The 26,623-nt window shown below is 39.2% G+C and overlaps 1 protein-coding gene across 1 annotated transcript; it reads right to left on the bottom strand.

Annotated features, from left to right (window-relative positions):
• Nucleotides 1-1,925: 1,925 nt before the first annotated feature.
• gak (cyclin G associated kinase) lies at nt 1,926-24,052 on the bottom strand. Its single transcript, XM_053326046.1, has 29 exons — nt 23,697-24,052; nt 18,965-19,026; nt 18,727-18,786; nt 17,494-17,608; nt 16,873-17,015; nt 16,512-16,637; nt 15,633-15,722; nt 14,759-14,894; nt 14,217-14,329; nt 11,394-11,472; nt 9,679-9,796; nt 7,860-7,909; nt 7,567-7,715; nt 7,171-7,293; nt 6,947-7,080; nt 6,625-6,819; nt 6,401-6,518; nt 6,176-6,255; nt 5,800-5,993; nt 5,467-5,628; nt 5,097-5,263; nt 4,655-4,919; nt 4,369-4,563; nt 4,003-4,140; nt 3,719-3,805; nt 3,312-3,590; nt 2,977-3,125; nt 2,709-2,885; nt 1,926-2,064 (listed from the first exon to the last, which is right to left on the bottom strand). The coding sequence occupies exons 1-29, from the start codon at nt 23,836-23,838 to the stop codon at nt 1,963-1,965; spliced, it is 3,948 nt and encodes a 1,315-aa protein (XP_053182021.1). The 5' UTR covers nt 23,839-24,052; the 3' UTR covers nt 1,926-1,962.
• Between the last annotated feature and the right edge of the window lie 2,571 nt (nt 24,053-26,623).

Raw genomic sequence — 26,623 nt, 5'->3', positions numbered from 1 at the left:
AACGGGTGATTTGATTGGTCCATGAGGTAAAATGTGAAATAAAAATAAAAAGGAGAAAAAAAAAACGCATATTGGAAAGGTTTCTGATAAAGACAAACAAACATCTAGGAAAACACTAAATTAAGAAAAAGTGTGAAATAATAATAATGATAAAGCATGATGTCTAACAAGGTTTCATTATGGAAAGAAACACACACACACACACACACACACACACGCACACGCGCACACACTTACTTGCATACTCACATGCACGCACAAAAAAGACACACCATTCATGCCCAACTGCCCAGGCTACAATCTTAACAAAGCCACTTGATGGATGATAATATTTTCATATTTACAATGAAGTGATGATTAACATGACAAAAAGCTCAATACAAACACAGAATGAACCCCCAAAAAATACAAGAAAAAGCTAAAACCAATAGCAACCAGATTAAATCATCATATTCTCTTTTCGTTCCTTCACTTTTTTTAATCTCCTCCTATGCACTGACGAAAAATGTCCACAGAACAAGGTGCTGGAGGTGGGCAGGGTTAACAGAGACAAAGAGAGGGGCTTATTAGTGATGACAGTGATGTCTGAGGTGCTCAAGGTGGCTGTCAGTCAAAGCAATGAGCAGTGTGACTGCTGGGATGGCATGTAGTCTGCCACCTAGTGAAATGAAGCAGGTTGACTCTTCTCCGTTTCTGCTACAAGGAAAGAGCACTTCAATGAAAGAGCTACCACCCGTTTGGACTACCCTGGTTTGAAATCAAACACACCTCCCCCTGTTGTCTTGGAGGCTTGGTGTGGGAGAGCATGCAGTTAGCTACATATTGTAGCCTGATTGGGTGGAATTGTCAACATTTAGGCTAAAAAGAGCACTTCAAAAACAACAGACGGCCCCTCTTGCGATTATATTGGGCTTTCAAACAAGTGAAGCTCCTTTATCAGAAGTTGGCTGTTTAAGATGCAGGTTTTAACATCTGTCTGAGGGGAGAGAGAGAGAGAGAGAGAGAGAGAGAGAGAGAGAGAGAGAGAGAGAGAGAGAGAGAGAGAGAGAGAGAGAGAGAGAGAGAGAGAGAGAGAGAGAGAGAGAGAGAGAGAGAGAGAGAGAGAGAGAGAGAGAGAGAGAGTGTGTGTGTGTGTGTGTGTGTAGCAATAACTGTAATGGTAGAAGCAGCACTAGTAGTGTTCAGCAGGCAACTGGCCTACAAGTGGGCCTGTTTGTTTTTCAAACCCAACCAGGTGTTTCCTCAAAAAGTTGCTTTGTCCGTTGCTGAGGTTCATATGTTCGATTCACTGTCCAATTTCCCCTATTTTTGAAGCAACAAAGCTTAGAAATTTAGCCTTCACATTGTGTTTTGCAGACTCTCATGTTGGCTGGCATGCTGAAAAATGTAGAGCCATTTCAGCCTCTTTTTTTTTTTACTTTTGGTTTGCAATAGTGGCAGGCACAAATAACAAATATACCAGCCATAGCCAAAACCATCTGCATTTTGTTACTGAGGGTCATTAAATCTTTTCATCTGTATATCACTGTCATGATAATTAGCTTGGTTATTTTTAAAGTCTTTGTATCATCTGATTTTCTTCCCATTTTGTCTTCTTCATGTGATTGTCACCCATTCCTCCCTCCTGATGTTTGCAGCACCTTTCAGGCAGTCGTACAGGTAGGCAGTGAGTTTAAGAACGATCACAATGTTTTTAACTGGCTGTTTATGAGCCAGTGAGGAAATTTTCACTACAGCCAGGCATGAGGCAAAATGTCTTTTCCTTGACTATAGGAACAGAAGAAAGTAAAGAAGGAAGTGAAGGGAATGGTAGAGAGAACACCTCTCAGAGGCTCTGTACCCCCAAAGGCCCAATGTGGGCTCAGTCCTGTCCAATCTGGCCCAGGCTAACCCTTGTCTGATTAGGCCAAATCCAGTCCAGTCTGGTTTGGTCTGGTCTAGCTGGGATCCAGACCAGGGGTTTCAGAAGAGTGCTTTGGATCCCTGGTTTTCGAACTCTGACCAGGCGTCATTTAGTTCCATGAAGATCATCTTAGCGTAATGTTCATAAGGCTGACCTGTTGCCTGCAGAAAGAGAAAGCAAAAATATGTGTATAAATAAAGAAGAAAAATTAGTTGAGACAAGCAAACATCATTCAATACATTAGCATCAATCAATTGCATAATAATAATGCAAAATTATCAGCATTTGCCTGGTCAGTGGTGTAACTTCACCACTCAGTCAGTCAGGGACAGATATTGGCATTTGTAGGGCTGGACATGATGTTGTAGTACAGCCAAAAAGTTTTGACGGTAAGTGCCCACCACTAAGTATATGTATTCATAAGAAGTTGTTAAAATACTTTTAGATTATTTCATAACAACTCTATATTGAGCACATTTCTGTATAACAATATGTTGTTATACACATTATGCACTGAAAGGTAAGACTGTTTTAGTCTGTTAAAGAATTGTTAATAATAAAATGTACTATGAACTTTTGCTAACAACATTGAATCCAATGTTTTTTTTAAACTTTATCATTTATACCAAAATGTTTTGCAAAGAGTCCTACAAATTAAATTATTCTGCAAATTACTAATAATTTCAAGGAAATAAGTATAAAATTAAGAATGCATGTCAGTATCTTAAAAGAGGGTGTTTTTATTGTATTGATGTCTTGGTTTAAAACAAGGGAGTTAGAGTTCAGGCGGCATGTTATACTGTACCTTATCTGGATGGACGACCAGTGCAGCTTTCCTGTAGTACTTCTTCACTTGGTCAGGTGTCACCAAATCAGCCATGCCCACAGGCTTCCAGCGGGTTTCACCCTCCCACAGCACCGTGTGCAGAGTTGACAGCAGCGCTCGTATGTTTCGCTCCTTTCCCTCAATCCAGTCCAAAATCTACAGCACAAGAAATCATCACGTCAAGAATGGGGAGTGTGCATGTTTTGGTGTATTAGGTATCTGTTAACAGATGCATTGGGTTGGTTACCTGTAGTTTAAGTGGATCCATGTCTTTTGTGATCTCCTGTCTCCTCATTTCAGCAATGGTTCTTGGCCCTTTTTTATCATGCTTGGAGGAAAAACCCTGAGTTGACAGCAGGTCCCCAAAATCATCCTCCTTTACCTTCGGCTTAGGCCCTGCATTACAACACAGCACAGAAAACATTTGCCCGTGATTCCCAAGAACACTCTAAAGATAATGTGACACCTTTCACATGGAATTATTACAAATTGTTGTTAACTTTAAGATTTTAGAAGCTTGTGAATAAATAAATATTGCTTTCCTGGATAATAAATCCTTCCCTTCTACTCAGTTTCTCTTACCAAATCCAGGCCCACGAACTCCTCTCTCCTCCCTTCCTCCAATGACACTGGAGAAGTTGAGGTTGTAGTTCGGTTTGCTGGGCTGTGCAGCTGCAGGCTGGGGTGTTGGTGTTACTGTTGCTTTGGGTGCAGACCCGGTTCCAGACATCCAGGGTTTGTTGTGGGCCGAGACAGGTCTTCCAGACTGCCAGGGCTGACCTGGAACCTTAGTAGAGGCAGAAGAGGAGGAGGAGGAAGGAGCCTTTGAAGAAGCCTTGGAGAAATTACTGCTAGAGGAACCTGGAAGAAACATGGAGGAATGATCAATTAGAGTCCAACAAGTGGCATTGGAGGTATTTTATATTTTTTGATGACAGGTTACAGTCAGCACCATTAGAGATGACTGGATATCTCACCAGTCCTCTTACCTGGCAGATTAGAGCCCAGGTTTCCTAAATCGGCAAAAGGATCAAAGGTCTGAGACTTGGCCTTCGACATAGATGATGTACCAGAAGCTACAAATACACAAATAAGTAAAGTGATTTAGAAATCAAACAGATTAATTTTCTTTTATCTCACTGCAAATTTACGAGACTATCCTGGTGACTCTGAGTGCACAAAATACAATATCAGAAAAAAAAAATCTTGACAATTCATACAGTACATTTTAAGCATTTAGTTATAAACCCCAACATAATGTTCCTCCACCTACCCGTGTTGGTGTAGGTGGGTTTGCTGGCGGTGGAGTTCATTCCAGCAGATGTGCCAGCTGCCCAGCTGTCCCAGCCCCCCAGCAGGTCTGGTTGACTGGCAGATGAGGTCATCTTAGGAACATCATTCACTATCTTATCTGTTGAGACACAAACACCCAAACCATCCATGGTTAGGATTGGTATCCAACAGCAACCATCTGCAGCAAATGTTGGGGGAGGGAGGAATGTGCCTCCCACTTTAGTGCCTCCAAATAAGAGGATGGTTTCTCTAGCAAAGATACTGTAAAGCCTTTGTTGCTGAAAGACGCTGTGTGTGATCCATCCATTAGAGAAGTCACAGTAGTTCCCTAAACTGATTTACTTACTGAGGTTGAAGAGGCTGGTGTTGGAGGCAGGGGCGGGGTTACCGTGAGCTGAACTAAACCCACTGGTAGCAGAACTATCAGAACCCAACAGGTCTCCAAATATGTCCGGTCCAGATGCTTGACGTGATGAACCAACACTGGAGCCAACGCCAGAGCTGGACCCCATCCCGAACGGATCAAACAGGTCGCCCATGGCTGCAGCACAGACACAGTGAAGTTGAAAGACACATTCAAGATAATTTGTCATTTTCTTGCAGTCAGCGTGTATAAAGCATCAGAGCCTTACGTTTTGGGTCTGGTGTGGCCTGGCTGGTTGCCCCGCTGAAGAACAAATCTTCCTGCACTGCTCCTGTCTGCCCACCAGGGGGTGCAAACAGGTCATTGAGGAGGTCACTGTTGCTGGAGGAGGCTTTCAGACCTCCCTGGGCTCCTTGATGAGGTGCGGAAGAGGAAGATGATGAGGACACTGGAGGATGTTCAGAGTCAGCGTTCAACCCCAAGAGGTCAGCTGTGTCATTGGCAGGAGAGTCCTGGGCTGCAGGAGTGGAGGTCTGGGAGGAGAGACAGACACAAAGTGATGACTCAAGTATGAACAGATAGATGGACGATTAAAAAAATTAAAGCATTTCAGCTCTGTTTCACAATCCTGTCAAGATGCAAGATAAATACATATACATAAGTCGTACAGTCTTCATGCCTGTACTGATCAGCGTTTAGTTTGTTCCTACCTCGAAATCTGCGTCAAACAGTGGTTCGCTGGGGTCTCGTGACAGAACCTCCCCACTGGGAGCAGAATAAGAGTAAGATTCTCCTTCTGACTGATCACTCAGGTCCTCTTGGTCATTCAGGGATCCTCCCCCTTGACTGTCTGTTGCATCCTGAGGGCTGCCTACATCTTCAAATACAAGAAAAGGCTTATCAGTGGAAGCCTTTGGGCTACTTTGCAATCAGTCGATGAGGGGGCCGTGATGAATTAAGTGGTTGGAGAATGTTTTAAATTAAGGCAGGTAAGAAAATGAGAAGTGCACTCTCCCCATCATAAAGGATTATAACAGAATACTATGGCTGCACTGAGTTTTATTTATAATGAGACAATACCTTCCCAATCCAGTGTCTGGAAGAAGTTGTTGGCGTTGGTATCAGTGCTCTCAGGAGACTCTGGATCTGTTGCGTTGGAGCTTTCTGGGGTCTGTGCTGGCTGGGACATTTCTGAGTCATAAAATGCTGAGGAGCCTGGTTGACGAGGCAGTTCGGGTTTACCTGTATTATCAAGATTTAGAGTTTAGTTCATCTGCACTGAATCAGAAAATAAGTTTTAAAGACATTCTGCTCTGGCTTAGCTAGGTAATACAAACTGCAAATCCATCCAGCCATAGTTGCCAAAAATGACTAAGTATATAAAATGTAAATGTTGTTATGCATGCCACCTACCAAATTTGCTGAGGATCTCCTGCTGTTCTTCACGAGAGGAGAAAAGGATTTTGGGGTTGAGGCCCTTGGTTTGGAAGCCCTCCCATGGAGGAGACTTGGTGCTGGGTCTATCCCTGGGTTCCACCTCGATGTCCAAGTTGACCTGGAACAAGTCTGGGTACTTCTCCTGAATGTCACAGGCATCCAGGTCATACCTGACAGGAGAACAAAGAGATAGGGAGAGAAAGTCAGTGTTTGAAGAGGTTATCAAAGAATAAGAAATCTGTTGTACTTGATGTTATTGCGCAGGAAATATTAAGTTTTCAGCTTTGAATGACAAAGATCTTGTTTATTCAGAAGAAGGAGACGATTAGGCTTTGATGATTAGATTGCGTACTTGGCAAACTTTACAGTGGTCGCATTTCTGGGGACAAAGCCTGTGTGGAACTGGATCTGAAACATCTTCATTGATGCCATCTGAAAAAGAACAACAAAGAAATTAAAATGCACGTTTTGTTGATATTCTTCTGTGTTTTATTTCCTTAAGCTATTCACACAGGCACAGAATGTCCTAACAGTGTTTGTCTCTTGTGTGTGTGTGTGTGTGTGTGTGTGTGTGTACTTTGGCCTGTAGACGTCCTCCCAGTGTAGATCTTGCATGATAGATCACCACCAGTACATCTCCTTGGACTGTCACATTCAGGGGAATCTCCGCTTTCCCATCCTCCATCTTAAAATCCCTGAAAGAGCAAAAGATTGTGAGAGAGAGAATAAACTTAAAAGTAACATTTGTATGTTTTTAATCAAGAGACAGCTGATAGGCATCTTTGTGTGTCTAAATCTTACTTCATCCTGTCGTACTCCTGTGATGTGGTGAGGACCCTCTCGTCTCCAACATAGACTTCGCAGAATGGCCTGCACCCATTACGCTGCTTGTTAAACAGCGGCACGGGTGTCATGACGATGGAGCGAATAACTATGGGTTTGCTGTGGGGGATAATGGGCTCCTCTGCCATCATGTCACACATATACTCTATATACCTGACAAACAAAAGTAAGAAGATGATCATGTAATGTTTACATCATAGTTTTTGTAAAGTGATGAATATTTTTTGCTTAAAATATTAATTAAAAAGACTGAATAGGGAAAATAAATGTTAGTGTGTACCTCTTGTGTGAGGGGGCTATGCCGGGTGGGCATCGTTTCATGGAGAACATGTAGACAGCAGCCTCAGCTGTGGTGAAAAGACGACAGAAACACAGGAAGGAGCACACTGCCACTGCTGATGCTGCCCTGCCGTCCTACAGAAGCAAACAGTAAAGGTAAATAAAAAGGTAACACTTATGTATTTATGTCTCGACCTCAACTTTAACATAGAAGAGGCTACATACCAGACAGTGCACTATACAGATGTTCCTCTGGTCCTGTTTGAGCCATAGATGCATGTTCTTACATACACTGTAGAGACTGCGGAGGTTGGGGGCACGGCGAACTTGCCATTTACACTCTGAAACCTACAACATAAAGACAAACACATGAATACAACAATTGAAAAAAAAACAAGTCAGCTTTAACAATATAAAATATTTTGGCAATAAATGGATGATTCTCTTTAAAAAATAAAGAAAAACAGTATTCACATTAGGATTGTTCAGAGTCAACAAACTATCCATTCACAGCCATAATTTTCTCACAGTGAGATGATGGTTTTTGGTAATGTTTCACTATGATAGACATCGACTTGTCAAAAAAAGGCACACACCCCCGCCCACACACATTCTTCATACCCTGTTGTGAAATCGAGAAGGCCTGTATGATCGTTTGGAGAGGTTGTAGACAGCATAGTGGCCAGCATGACGTGAATCCAAGAACAGTCGGACATCCTCAATGTTGTTCTTTATCGCAGACTCAACCCCCTCTGCTGGGAAAGACATGACTACACACACACACACACACACACACACACACACACACACACTTAACTATTGAAGCAAATGTTTGTCTCCTTGAAACACTAACCATGAAATCACGTAGGTTTCAAAAATATAGAACTGAGCACATAGGAGGGTATTATGCCTACCTGCTATTCTGGAGGTGATATATGAAATATCCAGGTCCCCTTTGGCATAGCTATAAGAGAAATTACAAAAATATTTGTAAAAGCAGTAAATTAAAAAAATGCAGCGGTAGAGCAAAATAAACATTACAACAAAAATATTAAAGACGCATTCACTAAAAAAAAGGTTTTGTAATAAGTTGGTTGAGAGACAGTATGACACTTGTTTATATCCCTCAGAAAATGTTTATGGTAATGCAGTTTAATGAGCTACAATGGGCGAATCCTGAATGCGATATTCCGTCAGGTTATCAAAAAAAAAACAAAACAACAACAACAACAAAAAAACATTCCCACCAAATTTAGTTCTAAGCGAGGAAGCCCACAGATGACGAGTCATTCTTGGCACTCGTGAAATGTGCATGGCGTATGTTTGTTGTCACCCAGGAGAAACATTACCAACAATAACTCCTCTCTGTTATTGTCTTACATGTGACAAATGGGTGGACAACGTGGGCTGCATCGGATTTTTACAGCAAATCACGTTGGAACAATGACAACAGCAAATACAACACATGATTCCTATTGTATATTAAAATTTAGTACACACAAACAAACTGTAGGGCAAGCAAAGACACTGATCTATCTATGCAGGTGACGCTCTATGGTGGTTAGGACACATATAATGTTGGTTAAGACACAGGAGTAGCTGGAATTATGGTTTAGTATGCAGTGGAGCTATGATAAAAAAAACACTTTATCTACCATTCATTCATGGTATTTTTGTATTTGACATTATAAGATTGTTGGAGTTGCACAGAAAGGCCAACTTGTCATCGTTCACTGGTGTCATTTTCCAATAATTTAACCCTTCTTCTAACTCAGATTGAGAATCCATTCATGACATTCATGTAGACATTGAATGAGTGATGTTAGGTTCAGCAAGCTGTGATGATCAACGCAGCACAGCAAAAGGCTTAGTAGGGTTTTATTTTTTCCTCTAAATGACACACAAACTACAGGAACACACAGAGTGGTGCATGAGCGGTGCGCTTCACCGACCCATATTTACCTTGGGTTGCTAGGTGATGGACACATAGTGGGACCATGAGGGATTGGGACAGAGAAAAGAAACAACAAAAAAAATAAACAAAATGACCAAACAAATGGAACAAACCGATGATTAACAAAATGAAACATCTAACCTTAATGGATAAAAATGGCTATTAAAGGAACACTTTGCCAATTCTCAACCCATTTATACATATCAGTCACAGAGGCCACCACCATCTGTGAAATCCACATTTAGTGTCAGTAATTTCTATATCATCACTGAATGCTGCAGCCAGGTGTAGCAGTATATATTAATCACACCATGCATTGATTCATTCTGACAAGTATTAATTAGCTGAATTACGATTTATCTCACACTGGAGAATCACATTTCAGATGCAGCGAAATGTTCCCTTAAAAGGTAAATCTGAGGGCAGTGTAGGCATGAATATGCATGGGCTATATTTAGTTTATCTTAATGCAATTGTAATGAAATATGGTGGCTGACAGGGTTCAAAACGAGATGTATCAATGGATCACAACTATAGTTAACTTAAGTAAGCTTATGTAAAGTTATAGTAGTGCAAAATGTAGCAAGTTAAACTGAATGTTCAGCCAACTTTCCAATGGTTAACAAACACAAACATAAGTGTGAGACCAAAACAAGTCCATGTTACAGCAAGTAGGGCAAAGACAAAATAAAACAAACAGTGCTGGTCTGTAATGAAAAATAAGATGAACAGAAAAGTGCAATGTGGAGAATCATGGTAACCAAGCTGCAGCACCTCACCTGGCTACTGACTGGATGACCTTAGAGGAAGTGTCCTTTATGTTTGTCAGGAAGCGCTCTGTTCCTCCTCTTAAGATATCCAGGATGCCGCTGCCGGACTGATCAGGATCATACATGCCTACAGGTATGGTGAGAAAAAAGGAAAAGGGAGGATAAACAGTGCGGTATATGATACTACTTGTAAAGCCCTTTGAAGCAACTTTGCGATTTGAGTTTTTGTGATAAAATTTACTTGATATTTTGTTTGGTAAGAAAACGAGGAGTTTAAGCAGAAAGGACAACAAACAATGTCCTCACCAGAGAGTGAAACCTCACACAGTAACAGTTGCAAGACTGGTTATATTTCTATTTTTATCTGATGAGTGGATCTTAAGACATTAGACTGGGTCCAAGGAAGTGCTAAGCAAAAATCTTTTCTTATCAGTGTTCTTATTGCTTCGTATTTTACAATATCAAAACTTCAGCATTATTTGTGTAATTAAGACGTCATTAAAAGGGTCAAAGGGGATTTCTACTCAGCATTAGTCATTGCTTAAGTTTGATAGTATGAATGGGCAGCAGACTAGAGACACGCCTCAATGAAAAAGAGCAAACATATTCAACCTTTAAACAGATGGTTGACTGGCTGTTCAGAAATCCTCTTAATGGACAGTACTCAGCCTGTGTGGGTGTTAAGGCTTGTTTGTGTGTACAAATGAGTAGAAGATGATGAGCTTTTTGCTTATTATCTTCTGTAATGAAAAGTAGAATTATATATGAGTGCAATATTCTCATCAAGTAGCTTCAGCTGATGTCATTAGTCTCTTAATTTGCAGCAGGGGCTCGTTCTTGAGCTTGAGTGCAAGGATTATATTTCAGTCTGCTTTTACACTGTGGGGTGGGAATTGGAAAATCACTAGTGGTCATCTGCAAACTGCTAAGTATGTGGTCTGAGGCTGTTCAGTTTGTTTTCTCTATCAGCCACTTTGGAAGATCATTTGATGGTATTTGATATTCTACAGCAGATTATGCTCGTGCAATACAACTCATAAACTCAGTATTTAATATTACAAGTGACATGTGAGTGCTCCTTGCCCACAGAGTTATACTCACTGTTAGCCCATTCAGATCTTTGATTACACATTGAATTCTATAACCAAGCTGGTAATTCTGAGGACAATTGTGACACCTCTCATGACCACCTGATTGGGTTTAAACAAAATTGACCTATTGACTGTTGGTCATGACCCCTCTCTTGGTTACCGTTGTGCGTGTGTGTGTGTATTTTGTGTGAAAGCAGTTGGGTGGTGGTAGAGGACCACCCGCAACAGGATTGCTGTGATATGGGTGGTGTCTGGGTATATGTGTGTGGATGTGTGTGTACAGATATATTTGTAGTTGATTAGAAATTAGGAGTTTAAAAGAAGCAGTTACGGGAAATTAAGTATTTTCCTCTGTCACACCTAAAAAGGCAGTAATTACATGCAGTTTTGTGAGTTTGTTTGTGAAACAATTTTACGGATATGCATGGGATCCGTTTTGTTTTTATAGGTTTAAATATCACTTTTAAAAGCAGGACATACAGACAGAATAACATGACAGTGCTGCTCATCAACACTGTGAACACTTGAAACAAAGAAACTCTATAAGAACCAAACACAAGCCTGCAACCTCCCTAACAGACGTTGTCCCGAATCCATACAGGTCAAAACATCATCATCCTACCAAAGTCTTACCTGCATTGTTGTGAACGTTGTGGATCTGGGTGGGCGGCTGGGCTCCGTTGTTGCCAAAACCTCCGTTCTGCTCCAGCAGCTGCAGACATTCATAGCCATCATACACTGGACGCCAACAGTAGTACGTACTCAACATTGTAACAGGTAGGTCAAGCAAAAGAAAGCCAAGCTGACAAAAAACTTTAAAAATAAAAACAGTATATACTGCGGCAAGGACTAACGGAAAAGAGGTCAACAGACAGAGAAGATGTCATCAGAAAAAAACAAAGATCCTCCTTACAAATGCAAAAAAAAACAAAAAACAAAATGCAAAATTATATCCCTGCAAAGAGTAAAAATAGTACTCGTAGACAACAATGGTCAGAGAACCACAAATTGAGGAGCAGAAAAGCAATCCTGAGTGTTAAGCAGTAGGTTTTTTCTCCGTCAAAGGCATTTAGAAAAGAAAAAAAAAGAGTATAAAAAATATGATTTTCCTGATGAGAGCTGGAGGTTCTGGGTCTGTGTTACAGTACCCAGACGACCTCCATCTCTCTTCCTCTGGGAGGTCTACTGCATCTCTTTCTCAGTATTTCACTTCCATTTCTCTTCCCTTCCTTCGCAAGTTTTCTCCTCACACTCCTCTCTGCTCTGTCTCACAGTCTGCTTCTCCATGTGTCTGGTGCAAGAGGCAGCAGAGAGGAGGAGGAGAAGGAGTAGAAGTAGGGGAACTATAATCTCCTTACGTCCAGCAGGGAAACCCTTTCTTAACCCTAATCAGATCAGTGTACGCCAAATCTGCCTTCATGCTACACGCATTTACCGGCCTTATTAGGATTCAGTTTGGTAAGAAATTGGTTGGGACACGCAATAATACTGTGCCTCAATTTACTAATTTGTTTCAAGCAGTGAGATAATCTTAGTATAACACAGACCAATCAGCACTCTGTAGTACTAATGCACAGGAAATAAGTCTTTTTTCTACAATTCCCCAAAAAGTGAAGAAGTGATCAAATACTCACACTTAAAACTGTAAAAGAAATATAGTTCAGGACACATAAATTGACTAACCCATAAATCAATAAATCAGACAGACATATATTTCACACCACAAAAACATAAAAGGAAAAACCAATCATTATAAACCTGGAGATTTTTGACATTGAAATCAGCTTTACATAAATCACAACTTTGGCGGAGGGTTTAAAGGGTAGGATTTGTGGATTTGTGGTTAGAATCATAAGAAGCTGAAGCTGCTAAGTTGTCATGGCCAGAAACCATGGAGGGTAAATGCTTTTCTATTCAAAACCCTTGAGTCCAAAATCTTTAAATCTGCCTGTGCTGAATAATGGGATGTATTAACCACTGTGGGGGGCAAATGTGGGAAAAAAGTTGCACCCAAAAAAATACTGGTTTACTACTAGTTGATATTTATTTTTGTTTATTTTTCAATTTCTGTTTCACCCCTTTTCCACCTTTGTGTCTCTGTCTCTTTGAACCTATTAGGACCATGCCAGCTGGGAGGAGAGGAGCCTGGGAAAGAGAATACAGACTCCTTTGTGCCTACTGCGGGGTGTGTGTGTGTATTTGGTGGATGTGAGGCTGAGCGAGTGTAACCACACCAGCAATTTGGGAGCATTTATGCACACAGCGGAAGAGGCCATGAGGTCGGCCTGTCAATAGCCTCTTCACAGGCTGGCAAACACTGAGGATGTGCCTCTGTGTCTGAGCCAGTCAACCTGTTTACTCCAAAATACACTTTGTGACAGTATCAAAACAGACACCCAAAGCTGAAGATACTTTAGACAGTTAAGCCACTTTTCTACAACATGGTACCGGCTCAACTCATCTTGACACTAATCGCCTTTTTTGTGTTACGGCTGTGCCTGAAACACAGCATTCTCACAGGAGGAAAAAAACAACACAGACTTGTCCTGTTTTTTATATTTTCTGCAGTATTAGCTGGAGGACGAAAATGGTAAGCGCACCTGTGCCCGCAGTAAATCATAAGCCGAGTGTTTAATGGTTGCTTATAACTGCAGTGAAACAATCCGAAAATGAAGTTTCATTTCACTGACAACAAAGCCATTGCCTTTGCCTATCAAAGAGAAATGTCCTCCACTTCAGGGTTATTATAGTTAACTAAAACTAAGACTAAAACTAGCAGTGAAAAAATAATTTAGTAAAACAAAAGAGTTTTTAAAAAAACGAAAACTGAATAAAAACAATGAACAATGCAAAACTAAAACTAAAGTGAATTGCAGATAAAATCAGCTTAGTTTTAGTTTTCTTTTCATTGTCTCCATGGTGACTGTATTGTGTTCAGTTTGACTTGTTGAGATAACCAGCAGGGAGAACACAAACACAGTGTCAGCATGATTTGATCCTTTACAGCTTCTACTAATCAAGGCTTTCCTCCTAATACCTGAAACACTAAAAACTAAGACTAAAACTAAATAAAAACTAAACTAAAACTACTTCACCACTTGTTAAACTAACTAAAACTAAATTGAAACAAAAAATAATGAACATTTCAAAACTATAATAACCCTGCTCCACTTAGGGTTAGGGTGCTCCACTCCACCCTAACCCTAACCCAATACGCGAGTACTTTCTTTTATGTATGAAGCCGTACATAAGAAAACTATATCTTAGAGTGAAAGCACTCGAAGATACAAGTTGGCAAAACAGCAACAGAGAACAGCTGCACAGTCAGGGTTAACATGCTAAAAATTACTTGATAGTGAAGATGATTTAGAGAAGTTTTACTGTGGTATCACTTCTCAAATCTGGTATCATAGTATTTTTTTTTTCAGCGCTGAAAATAGTCATGCCAACACTCACCTCTGTAATGGGAGACTTAGGGTTGACGTTGCGTGCTGCTGCTATCTCCTGGAGCTGGTTGACCAACTCTGTGATGGACAGACGCTCCTCTGGATTCACCTTTAACATGGAACCTGGACAGCAGGAGGGTGGGGGGTGCATTGGAAGAAGGTAGAACATAGAAATTAATGTTTTAAGTTCATATGTGAAAATGGAAAACAAAGATGTATTCTTTTCACATTAATCCCATGCATAGCAGCCAAGGTAAGCACACACAATGATAGATAAAAAATGTATTACTTTTTCAATGTATGTTTTTATTTGCCACTCTGCCGGAAACAGAGTTTTAAATTATCCACCAGATGGCGCTGTGTAACCTGATTAACCAAGTTCAAAAGTTTTACTGAATCAATTTGCCATGGAATTTCTCTCTACCATTTACATTTTGCTGGCTGATCAATGTGACACGTACATTCGACTTGTGGACAAGAAGAGTAGTGGACAGAGGTATGGAATGAGTATTTGGACTGTCAGGAAAAAAAGCAAAGACAGGCAGTACGTACGTATGAGTTCGTGATACACAGTGTACTTGACATCGTTCTGAGGGATGGAGTATTTCCCATTAACGATTTGCAGCTTTGCACCCTCCTCAAATGGGTGCTGCTTGAAACACAACAGGTAGAGGATGCATCCGAGGGCCTGCGTGGGACAACAGAAAACAATGAAGACTCGTTCAAGAATGTTTTTTTATATACACAACGGAACCATGTTCAAAATACTGTGAAAGAAAATCATGGCAACAGCTATCTGTCAGAGGACAAACTAACAGAGGAAGGGCTAACTAATATCTGTTAATGACGCAACACCACTAGTTATTACAGACACTGAGGTCAGAGGTCCTCTTTGTGTTTTTGTTGTGTGTGTCTTAGATGAAAAATCTGTTATTTTTTTACTTCCAGCAAAAACAGCAATTTTATAAAGCCTGAAAATATCTCCCTACAGGAAAACATTTTGGGTCTCATCTTGCGGCGAACATGCAAAACATCACAAATAAAAAGGACCACGATGTGAATTCGTATTATGATGAACATCAACATATTAAAAAAAAAAAAATCACAATGATGTGCCACTATGTATCAGAATCAGCCAATCTCAGTAATGATCAATGAAACTGTCAATGTAGTCATGTGACCAGTCCTGGCCCTTTGTCTCCTTAAAAGAAAGACCATTACACAGGTAACTGTGAACGCAGTCTGCTGATGGTAAAAAAACAGTTTTCATTTTGATTTGATCATCTTAATTTCTGTCTCATACAGTTATCAGTGTGTCTAATTCAGCTGCTGCAACTGGTTTCAAACATAACTGGTTTAACACTAATGTCTTCACAGTAGCTGACATCATCATCAGGACAGGAAGAAAAAAGTTAAAGGGTCTGACCCAGATGTCTTGTTTCTCATTTATAGGGAAGTTGGAGTACAGGTCGATCATCTCTGGTGTTCGATACGCTGGAGTAGTGTTCCTTGTGATCTGCACACAAACAAAAGAAAAACAAACTAAGTTAACACACAAACTATAATTGTTAGATGGGGAAAGGTGTAAAACAAGAGTCAAGTGCCCAGCTAGACTCAGATGCAAGCTGTCACCCATCCCTTGGAAAAACTGATCAAATTAAGAAAACGTGGCACGAAAACGTATGTCTCATGTAAAGGACACAAGCACGCTTTTAGATATTATTCAGATTTTGACGTAACAGCCCTTCCACTATAGATTTTCCACCATGTAAAGCTCTTTCCATCAAGCATCTGCTCTGCGCTATTAGGCTGATAACAGGTTATTGATGGACTAAGTTAATACATTTAGAAAACCAGGATCTCTGGGGTCCTTCTTACTGTCACATGGGGCAAAGCTCCTGTGTGCAAGTGTGATTATGGTATAAATATGATTAAACTGATTGATCAATGCTTCCTGGACCTCCTGCCATTGATTCAATCAAAAGGTATCTGGTTTATGTCCAACATCATGACATCAGTGCTGCCATTGATCCAGTAGTGCTCTTCATTGTGCTTTTCTCCCCTCTCAATTTAAGTAATTGACTTTCATTGTAATAAAAATCCAAAGAAAATACCAAGAATGAAGAGTAAACATTATATTGTTGTCTGAATCAATATTTTTATGTTAAAAAAAATCAACATTAAAGAAAATATAAAGAAACATTTAAGTTTTAAGAATCAATATAATATAATAGTATAAGCATATAAGTTGAGCCCTGTTAAGAAAACAATAAACTGATGTTTCAGTGTGTGTGTATGTGTGTACCTCATCCTCCACCATGGACCTCTTCTGTGCCGACCAGCTGTAGTCGGGGTAATGTGACACTGTGGTGGAGCTGCCAAAGTCACACAGCTTGATGGTGCCCTGGTTACTAATCAAGAGGTTCTCAATCTGCAACGGATCAAGACAACACATGAAGTAAACAGTGAAGTAGCGTGTGAATCAATACACATTCAATATCAAATAAGTAGTCATAAAAGCAGGTTGGGCTTTAAAATAGAGTTTTTCATTCACATGATACAAAATGTATGATTCCACTCAGTTCATTCAGGCTGGGACTCTGGCACATCATTCTCCAGCCCTTTGATGCATCATTCACTCATCCAACTACCAAGGGTGGACAAACCTTGAGGTCTCTGTGTATGACTGGGGGCTTCTGTTTGTGCATGTGCTGCACGGCACGGCACGCCTGGTAGAAGACTTTCAGCACTGTGTCACATGACAGGGGAGCCCTCTGCTCCACTCGCTTTATGAAGTCCACCAGCTGACCTGAGGCAGATCAGTCAGACACAGTTAAATCCACCATCAGTGAGAAAGGAACATTTAACACTACACTGTCACCTTTTCTGTTCATTAGTAGTTATCAGAGAACTTAAGAGAAAATGAGTCACTGTAAATAAAAGTCTTTAATCAAACAATACAATATCTAATCTCAATGATATTGAAAAGCACTTCTCACAGCAAACAGTAAAGTAAGGTCAGTAATGAGCTGTCTGTTTGCAAAGCTGAAAAAACAGTGTGTTGCAAATGAGCGGTCTGTCTCAAGAGAAAGGAAGCAGAGAAGGAAGTAGAAAGGCTGCAGACGGGAAACAATTTCATGACCAGTGCTTTTTAGTTAAAGTTACTGGAAAGTGGTGCTGACTATTCAGATTCACTGCACTTCAGCTCGATGAATGACTAAGCAGTGATGAAGAGACAGTGGCAGCAGACAAAAAATTACAAAATATAGAGAAAAATGTGCATTTACCTTTGCACAACTCAGTGAGGATCAGGAACTCCGCTTGCCCGGTGTCTGACTCCTCCTTGCTGATGGAGGCAGCAGAGCTGAACTGAACCACATTTGGATGACCTGACAGCTTTTTCTGTGGAGTCCGGAGGTCAAGGAACACACAAACACTACTGTGGCGTCAACCATTTCCTCAGGTCAGTCAGTTCAGAGTGATGAACACAAACCATTCATCAATGTGTAGCGTTAGAGCCTGGCTGGAATGTCATGACCAGCAGCAACTTGGAGTTTAAAAAAATAAAGTCGCTAAACAAACAATGAATCTAAAGTATCCACTGTGACCGACTATCAATCTCCTATACATCCTCTGATAATCACTTTCAGGCATAGCATCAGTGAAGCAGGAGATCTGGCTGGTCAGACAGTGAAAGCAGGGACAGATCATGGTTAAATGAATACTAATCATAATCTAGGAAGAATATACTGGTGATTGTTTGTTTGGTGTCTTTATATTTCTGCCTCATCAGCATGTAAGGAATCAAACTGGATGCAAATAATTAACCTCTAAGCCTGCAAATGATGCAATAGGAACACAGTACTACCACAATGCACTACACAGCATGAAACTACTATTGCCCAACCTTAAAAGAGATGTGCCTTCATTTTTAGCTGAGTGCCAAAAGGTTTGTACAATTACTCAACTAATTTGTTGTAGTTTTTTCTTCTTTTGAAAAAAAAAAAAAAAAAAGAACACTCCCAAGAGGATTGAAATATTGAAATACAGTGGATGCTTCAGTGCTTAGCCTTTTATTTACATGAAGTGTTATTTAACTGATCTTATTCGCCATGGCATGAATAACAAATCCATGACTGAAACCCATCCAGAATTATTTGTATTCAGTCCTGCTTATCACTCAAGAAAACAGACTGTAGTGCTTTTGGAAACAGTCACAAACTACATCTAGCTCTTAAGGAGAGAATCATGTACAATGTAGGAAACAGTGTTTTTGAAATCACTATAACATTGTTAAGCCAAGCAATATAAATACATATTAGTTCATGTATTGCGTATTATTCGGTGTTGCCTGTAAACTGCAAGTAGTCCAGTAATAACAGTAGACTAATGCTGGAGGGGTTTCCCACAATCTTGTGAGGTCATGTGTTAAAGTTTAACTTGCCTGTAACATAAATGTTCTATAATAATCTTAAGAAAAAAAAAAACTTGAATCATGGTCTTGAGATGATGAAGGATACCATGAAGCAGACTTCCTGTATGATCTCCTTGTTCTTCTCTTCTTCGTTGGACAGCAGCCTCTGAAACAAAAACAAACACACACACACATATCATTGGTTTGTTGCTGTTCTATGGTGACATCTCCCTGTTTTTATACAACATACCTAAGCAGAGTGGACTAAAACATTCCCTCAGTAAATACAAATGTAATAGTAAAGTGCAACATGCAAGCAGTAAAATATTGTATTCTTGTCTTACCTTGAGGGCGTAGTCTTTACCGCTGCCCATGTCCTGAGCTTCATACACAAAGGCAAACCCACCTGGGAAGAAAAAAAGAGAGAGAGCCACCAAGACGTCATTCACACTGTTCACTGGTCATTACATAAACATGAATAATAGTCTTAATTTAATCAACAATCTGAGGTTCATTGCAGGAGTTTTGTGATGCAGTGGTGTAATTTTCTTTAATGGTGCATGCAGCAAACCGTCACCTTCTTAGCTCAAAGCTTTAATTCAATTAGTGCCGCAAGACACTACATATACTGTGTTGCATTCTGGTCGACTGTAGCTGCTGTCCATGAAGAAATCTACAATTTTCTATGACTGATTTCTTCTTTTATGGTTGTTGTACCAGAAAAGTAAAGACTGAAAAAGAACTATAAATTTTGAGATGAGTACTGACACAAAATAACATACACTTGATATAGGATGCACAATATAGAGGTGTTGACTTATCTAGTAACAAGTCAATACCTGGGTGGATATTCAATGAAAATGCAAAACACATTAAATGAAATATAAGGCAGTTATAAGCGGCCTTAACAGCTGATATCTAAGTGTTTTATCCTTAAAACAAGCAGGAGTAGAAAATGACAATTCTGATGTTACTAGTTATCTCATATTTTGGATTTTATGAGTTGTATCTCCACCAGAATATGTTGCCCCAACTAAGGTATAACTACTATCACACACACTAGTTTCTAAATTGTTTTTAATAATTTTTATCAAAGTATAGGCCTACCAACAAGCTTAACTTCTACCAATCCAGTTCAGTTTTTCAACTAATTAGAAAAAAAGGACAACCACCTTAACCAATCATGCTTCTAACAGGGTGTTAAAGAGTCTGTATCTCCTGGTGCACATTGCCTGTTTAAGTGGTTAAGGTGGATTTTCACTTTTTAAAGGAAACCACACCAGCATAGGATACCATACTGTTCTCATTCAGTCTTAACTAATGATTATACAGAGCGCCAAAACCGTCACCACTGCCCTGCTCTTAACACCCACTAACATTCAAACCTGGACTCCACCAAGTGTAACCACAGTCTTATCTGTCAGCCACACTGTAGCTTAAGTGCCTTGCTTAAGGACACCACGACACAAGCAATCTCTCTGTCACAGATCTATTGCCTCTAGCCTTTAGGTCACTGTTAAGCCCTTGCTGAATATACTGTACGCCTTTTCCCTGAAGGTGTGGCTGAAACCTGTATTTTTGATAATGTGGTCAGTGTCAGTGTAATATTCAGCCAGCTATCAGGGAGAGTCTGTTTTGCCTGGTATCAGAAAATCATATAGCTGGTCAAACTGGTCTCAGTTATATAATACTGAAATGTGGAATGAAACCAATCACAGCTACAGCATTTAAAGCTCTGTCCCTTGAGTGAATGAGTAAATTATCACTAGTTAGCAGTATGTGAATAGTAGTTTAATTAACCATCAGTCCATGCATTGCCACATAATTAAATGTAAAAAAAGATCCTGTTCTGTAATATGCTGACGTACATCACATTTACTCTTACGATGGCTCAATTCCTGTTTTTGAGACTTCAAAGCCTCTCTGGCAGCTGGACCAACAACAAGAACTTCTGGTTTCTGAACTTTTTCTTGTCAGGTGAGTGTAAAAACTCTCAAGATGGAGTCAGCAAGCCACAGTCCAAACAAGATTGGGGTACGGTTACCATAGTGATGTGTAAATCAACTACCAGCCTCACTTGTCGGTAAAAACCTGAATGAACACACTCCAGATTCTAATCTTTAAAGCTGTATTTACACAGAGAAGACTGCCGCAGAGTGCCCAGTGCCTCTCCTTTTTTCTTTCTAACTTCTGGAGTTACCCTGACTCATATCTTTAACATGAAATACTGGCTTTAATACTCGCAATGCACTAAACGGATACTTTACCCAGGAAGCATAACAGCAAACTGTCAAACCAAAGCATCTTTTATTGTCCATTACTGTGACTTCTACACGTATCACTGGCTTTGATTTGAGAATGCTCGCCCTTCCCTTCAGCGATCACATGTCTTCCTCTGTTTTGTGCTGTGGCATGTGGAGGGACTGAAATCTGAAAGTCTCCATTTCCTTTCCTCCAATTACCGAGTCGTTCCAAAATAAATACTGAAGATGGGATTGAAAATCTTTCTTCATTATACTCAAACTAATTAAACATTTGTGAGGGTACAATCTTTGCACTTGTGTTGCATCACTGCAGGAATATAAAATGAATGAAGCTCAACTTATCCACTCCAGCTCTGCATAAAGACAGAGCTATCTTGTCTATCTATTCACCTCCTCAGAGGGACACATGAAAGCAGAAAGAGAAGAAAGGCCAAATGGGTGACACTATATCTGAAAACCTGAAGATAAAATCTCGGCCTCACTAACCTGAAGAGGATCAAGTCTGTGGATGTGAAACAGACCTTGATAGTACTGTGACTGAACCTCAACTACAGTTTAGGCTTTTCCTTTTACCTGTTTAAGAGGAGAGTTGTTTTATGAACTCAACACTATCTGACTAACCAGATAGATTTTGTTTTTGAAGTGGAGCAAACAATGCATGATGATTGGCTGTCTGCCCAAGTGGCTGGCAATGAAGACTGAAAAAGTACTCATAGCCGTCTGGTTACAGACACCCATTGTACTCCCTTACCAAAGATCTCGGTGAGGGAAGCAACAAAGTGACCTTTTTAAACAGCAGGGTGGAAGTTTGAAAAGGGCGAAGTTTCAGTGTAAAATGATCTGGAGGCCCACCATCTGCTACTCTGTCTCCTTTAATTGCTCATCAACTAATTATTGTCACTAAGGATCTGCTATCATTATTGTTAGAGGAGGGATTAAATGATAATTGAATGCATTGAATTAACTGGCAATAAATTATGGAAAACAATTAACGCAAAATTTGACAACTGATGCAAAACTTTACAAGAATGACTGTTTCCAGGTTCTCAAATGTAAGATGTTTCAAATTATGACTGCTTTTTTCACTATTTTCTGACATTTTCCAGACTAAAAGAAAAAAAAAATCCACATAATAGTTGACACTGAAAACAGTCATTGGTTGCAGTTGTGTTAGTGAACATTTTTTGTCAATCATCTGAAATGTTATTCACATAGTTTTGGGATTGCAGATGGGATTGATTACGTCAAGATGAGTCAGAGAGTTGCATAAACTGGACACGGAAGTGGTGAATTACTGAGAAAAAATATATGAAAATCTGTTTGCCTTGCATTTACGGTAATGAAACAATCTGGAGAAATAGTCAACAATTTCCAAGTAATGTGGACAAAGACCGTATCTTTTCCAAAAGGCACACACAATTACTAGCAGACTAAATGAACAAACCTTGCAGCCTTCTCTCTCTCCTCTCAGTTTCAGTCTGGTTTTACATAAGATTCAGCTTATTTTGCCTTTTGATATTTTTTTTTTTTTGGGTTATACTGTTGTTGTTAATAATCAGACGTGTACAGTAATAAACACAAAAAGGTGGAAGTTCTGAGTGTTGTACTACTGAAGCCGTACCACTGGATGAGATTTGACCTATTTGTCTGGCTGTGCTGAAAACTTTTTATCCAAATAGACTGTAATAAAAATAAAGTTCTACACTAAGCATGCCAGCCAGCTACTGTAACATATAACATTATAGTGCAGTAAAATTGTCTTGCCACTTTGCAAAGAGTTCAAGAATTTCTGTTCAGTGCAACAGAGAAGCAGCCTGATCTCTGTTTTCATGTACTGTAACCGGAATCATCACATATAAATAAATACTGGCTGTGATTTTTGGATTCAAACACATGACTGGAAACCAATGTTGCTGAAACAGAGGTTTAAGAACTTTGGAGAATCGGATAAGGGTGGAAAATATGCTTAATGTGTTTGATTACTGTATATTTGATTAAGTGCATATCATTTGCAATCCTTAAGAGATCTTGCGTTCTTCTGTTTTGTTTGTTTGTTTCATGATTTAACTTCAGTGTGTTTTGTATATAAAACACTACATTTCTTTTTGTTGACTCACTCTTGTTTTATTATCCTCCCATCATAGATAACCCATTAAAAGGAGAGGAGGACTACTGGATCTGAAGCTATTTCTCCTCTTGGTGTCACAAGACAGAGTGGTTTGGCTGTCACTTTAACCAGCATTAAAGCATGACTACACCATTGTTTCCCCAAGTCTGTCTCAAAACAACAACCAGGTGCCCAAATGAACATTAAAAACAGGTTTCTCAAGACAGACTTTAAAAGCTGTATACCTGTCCTTTAAAACAATTTAAACTCTGTCAGTTCATATCTTCCTCTCTCCTCTATTATGAGAAGTCTTTAAATTAAAAAAGACTTTCAGCCAAGGAAGATGACAGGCTTTAAGGTATGTAGCTGTGTGGGGAAGTCAATTGCAGCCTTGAGTATTTTGGTGAGTCTTGCTGTGGTTTAAGTTAACCAGAATAAATGATACTAAAGTTGAATCCACCTTCGTGCAATATAATCTAGAAATTGATTAACCTGCTTGTTAAAGGCAAGGAAATCAAATTATAAAGTGGTGTTTACTCGGTGACTCATAGCTCTGCACTTGCTAAAGCTACTGTCATTGACAACCACTGGAAATAGCTGCCTGCACTTGTCACTAATGTTAGCATGTTAGCAGGGCTAGTTAGCTCTGTGTAGCCGCGTTTTAGTTGTTTAACAACAGTGTCTCCTCCTCGCAGGGTCACTCACCTTCCGCGATCACCCTCTTGATCCTTAGCTTCATGTCACCGAGCTCGACTAGTTGTCCGACGAAGTCATTCTGGTCCCGGCTGGCCGCTCCAGACGAGCCGGGCCCGGCGAGGAAATCCAGCGCCGACTGGAAGAGGGACATCTTCTCCCCCTGTTTCAGCTCCACACAGAGACGGCTCAATCCCAGAGGACTCAGCCAGATAAGACTCTTCGGTGGTTTTAATATCTTTTTTTTCAATTTATAAAAGCTCGTACACAAGTGATGTTATCCTTTCACTGGATGCAAACATCCCTTCTTCTTCTTCCTGCTGCTGCTGCTAGTCTGACGAGAGGCCGCCACCATCACCAGCCGCTGACTTCCGTGACGGGCGGTGACGTCAGGACACGATTCATGTCATGTGACGTTAAAAAAAAAGAAAAAAGACCAGACAAAAAAACAAAACAGTGTTTTATTTTTAAAGAAAGTTTGCATGTTTAAACAAGCAGTGCTGAAAAGTAAATAAGCAAATTTACACAAGTGCTTTGAAGTACAATTTTGAGGTAGTTGTACTTTACTTGAATATTTCCATTTTATGCTATGCTTCCACTTCACTACACCTCAGTGGGACATGGTGTACTTTTCTACCCCTCAACATGTACATGACAGCTTTACTTACTTGTCAGATGAGTTTGACAAAATGGATAATGTGACAAGCTTTTAAAATAGGGACAACACATTAAATTCCAGCTTTTTTGGCTTTTCACATCTTATCTTAGGCAATATAAATCAATGTGTAATCCAGGGTTATTATAGTTAATGAAAACTAAGACTCAAACTGAAACTAGCAGTGAAGAAAATAATTTAATAATCTGAAATAAAGATAAAATGATAACCAAATAAAAACTACAATGAACAATGCAAAATGAACTAAAACAAAACAGAATTACAGATAAACCAGTTTATTTCCATTGTTGTTAATGGTTATAGAATAAACTAATAAAACGGCTTTGCACTAGGCTATATGGTACCTTTAATAAAGGATGACTTGGTAAATATATTTAGTGTCATGCAGTCTTTCATACTTTTCAGCTTCTACAAATCAAGACTCCTAATACTTGAAAAAACAAAACTAAAACTAAATAAAAACGAAACAATAGTATTTATAATAGTATTTGCAATAGTATTTCTCCCTCTAAACTTCTCACATGGTTTCATTTCAATAAATGTTCAAATGACCCAATATTTCACCAAAAATCAAAGTTTAGAGAAAACTCATTGTTTGAGATTGTTTTGTTGTTTCTTCTTTCTTCTCCCATCAGTCATCTCAGGACAAGAACAATCAGGTGTCCATTTGAACATTGAAAGAGGTTTTCATCCCATGATCATTCATTCTGTTCATACAGGCTATCAAAATATCTCCTTCAAATGTGCTTTCACAGTAAGTGATGTGGGCCAAAATACACAGTGTTTCTAAAGAGTCATTTAAAAGTTAATCTGAATCTTATATGAGGCTTCAGCAGTCTGACTTAGTCAAATCAAGTGGATGTCTGCCACATTTACACTCTTTTTAGCATCAAATTCCCTCTTTATGTTTCCTCGGATTGTGTTTCACTCTTGAGCTGTGGTGGATGTATAGTAGCAAAACGAGAGACTTGGGCACTAAAAAGACTGTAATGTTGAAAGATATCCACTTGATTTGAGTTATTTGGACAGCTGAAGTCAAGTCAAGTCAAGTCAAGTTTATTTATAAAGCACATTTAAAAACAACCTCAGTTGAACCAAAGTGCTGCACAGTTATTAAAATACAATGTAATCACACACAATATAATAAAAGATAAAAACAATAAAGGAATAGTAAGAGCTCAATTTAAAAACTAAAATTAGAATAAAAACAAATAAAAAGGTAAAAAAATTTAAAATTAAAAAAAATAATAAATTAAGCTTCATATTAACTTCAGATAAACTTTTAAATACCTCTATCACAGAAAGAGGACAGTGGATTTTTGCCTCCATCACTTACATTGTGAGTGCATCATGAAGGGATCTTCTAATGGTCAGTATGAACAGGGGGAATGATTACAGCAAGACTTGCAATGGAGTATTTTTATATTACTGTATTGGTACTTTTACTTAAGTAAGTGCTCTGAATACTTATTTCACCACTGTTATATTCAACCAATATGTACCTGATATGTACAATTAATACATTAGTTTTTTGTGTTTGCCAAGTGTCTGTTATGTGAGTCCTAAATTCATCAGTCAATAAATGTGATGATTTGATTTCATGGGTTTCTTGAATGCAGTAGGCAGTAAGTTCAATGCTTTATTGAATTGACTGAAAAATCTTGATTGCATCAGAAAGGTCAAAATTTTTGCTGACAGAAAAAGGCATTTATAGTGGGTGACTAAAAGCTGTGTAATAGAGTACATACAGGTCCATATTGTGTAATCAAACCTTATCACAGATGTGCCTCAGTTGTTGTTGTTTTTGTTTTATTAAATTAAAAGACAGTGGAGTTATAATCAAAATTTCTATTAAGAGATTCTCTCATGTAAGGATAAACCTCTCCTTGTACACTAAAGAAAAAGTACTAGTACGCCATCTACTGGAAAAGTCTGATAGGTAATTAGATGCAAGGGGGGTTAGTATTGCCTGTAAACGTCAAGTTGGTTTCAGTGTGAAGTCTTCGCAAAACAAAAAACTTGCTCATTTTATACAGACGAAATATTTAATTGCCTTATCTAAAACAAGCTGACAAAGATCCATTTTGATCACAGCTCTGTGCACTGTGCAAAATTTATATTTTTGTTCCATTCATATATTACTCTTTGCACACACACCTGTTTTTTGCGATTTACGCTCTTAAATGTCACTACATTAGACATTTACTGTAAGTTATGTATGCTATCCCATTTTTGAACACAGAAACATAGAAACATACAAACA

The sequence above is a fragment of the Scomber japonicus genome, chromosome 9 (genome assembly GCF_027409825.1).
Source record: "Scomber japonicus isolate fScoJap1 chromosome 9, fScoJap1.pri, whole genome shotgun sequence".
Classification (NCBI taxonomy): Eukaryota; Metazoa; Chordata; class Actinopteri; order Scombriformes; family Scombridae; genus Scomber; species Scomber japonicus.
This window is presented reverse-complemented; position numbering and strand designations above follow the sequence as displayed.

Excerpts from the sequence above, each read along its gene's own strand:
- gak (XM_053326046.1), bottom strand. The coding sequence starts at position 23,838 with ATGTCCCTCTTCCAGTCGGCGCTGGATTTCCTCGCCGGGCCCGGCTCG. Across the intron at positions 7,910-9,678 it reads GTCATCCAGTCAGTAGCCAG|CTATGCCAAAGGGGACCTGG; the intron begins GTGAGGTGCTGC and ends TTTCTCTTATAG. Across the intron at positions 5,264-5,466 it reads CCAGACACTGGATTGGGAAG|ATGTAGGCAGCCCTCAGGAT; the intron begins GTATTGTCTCAT and ends TTGTATTTGAAG.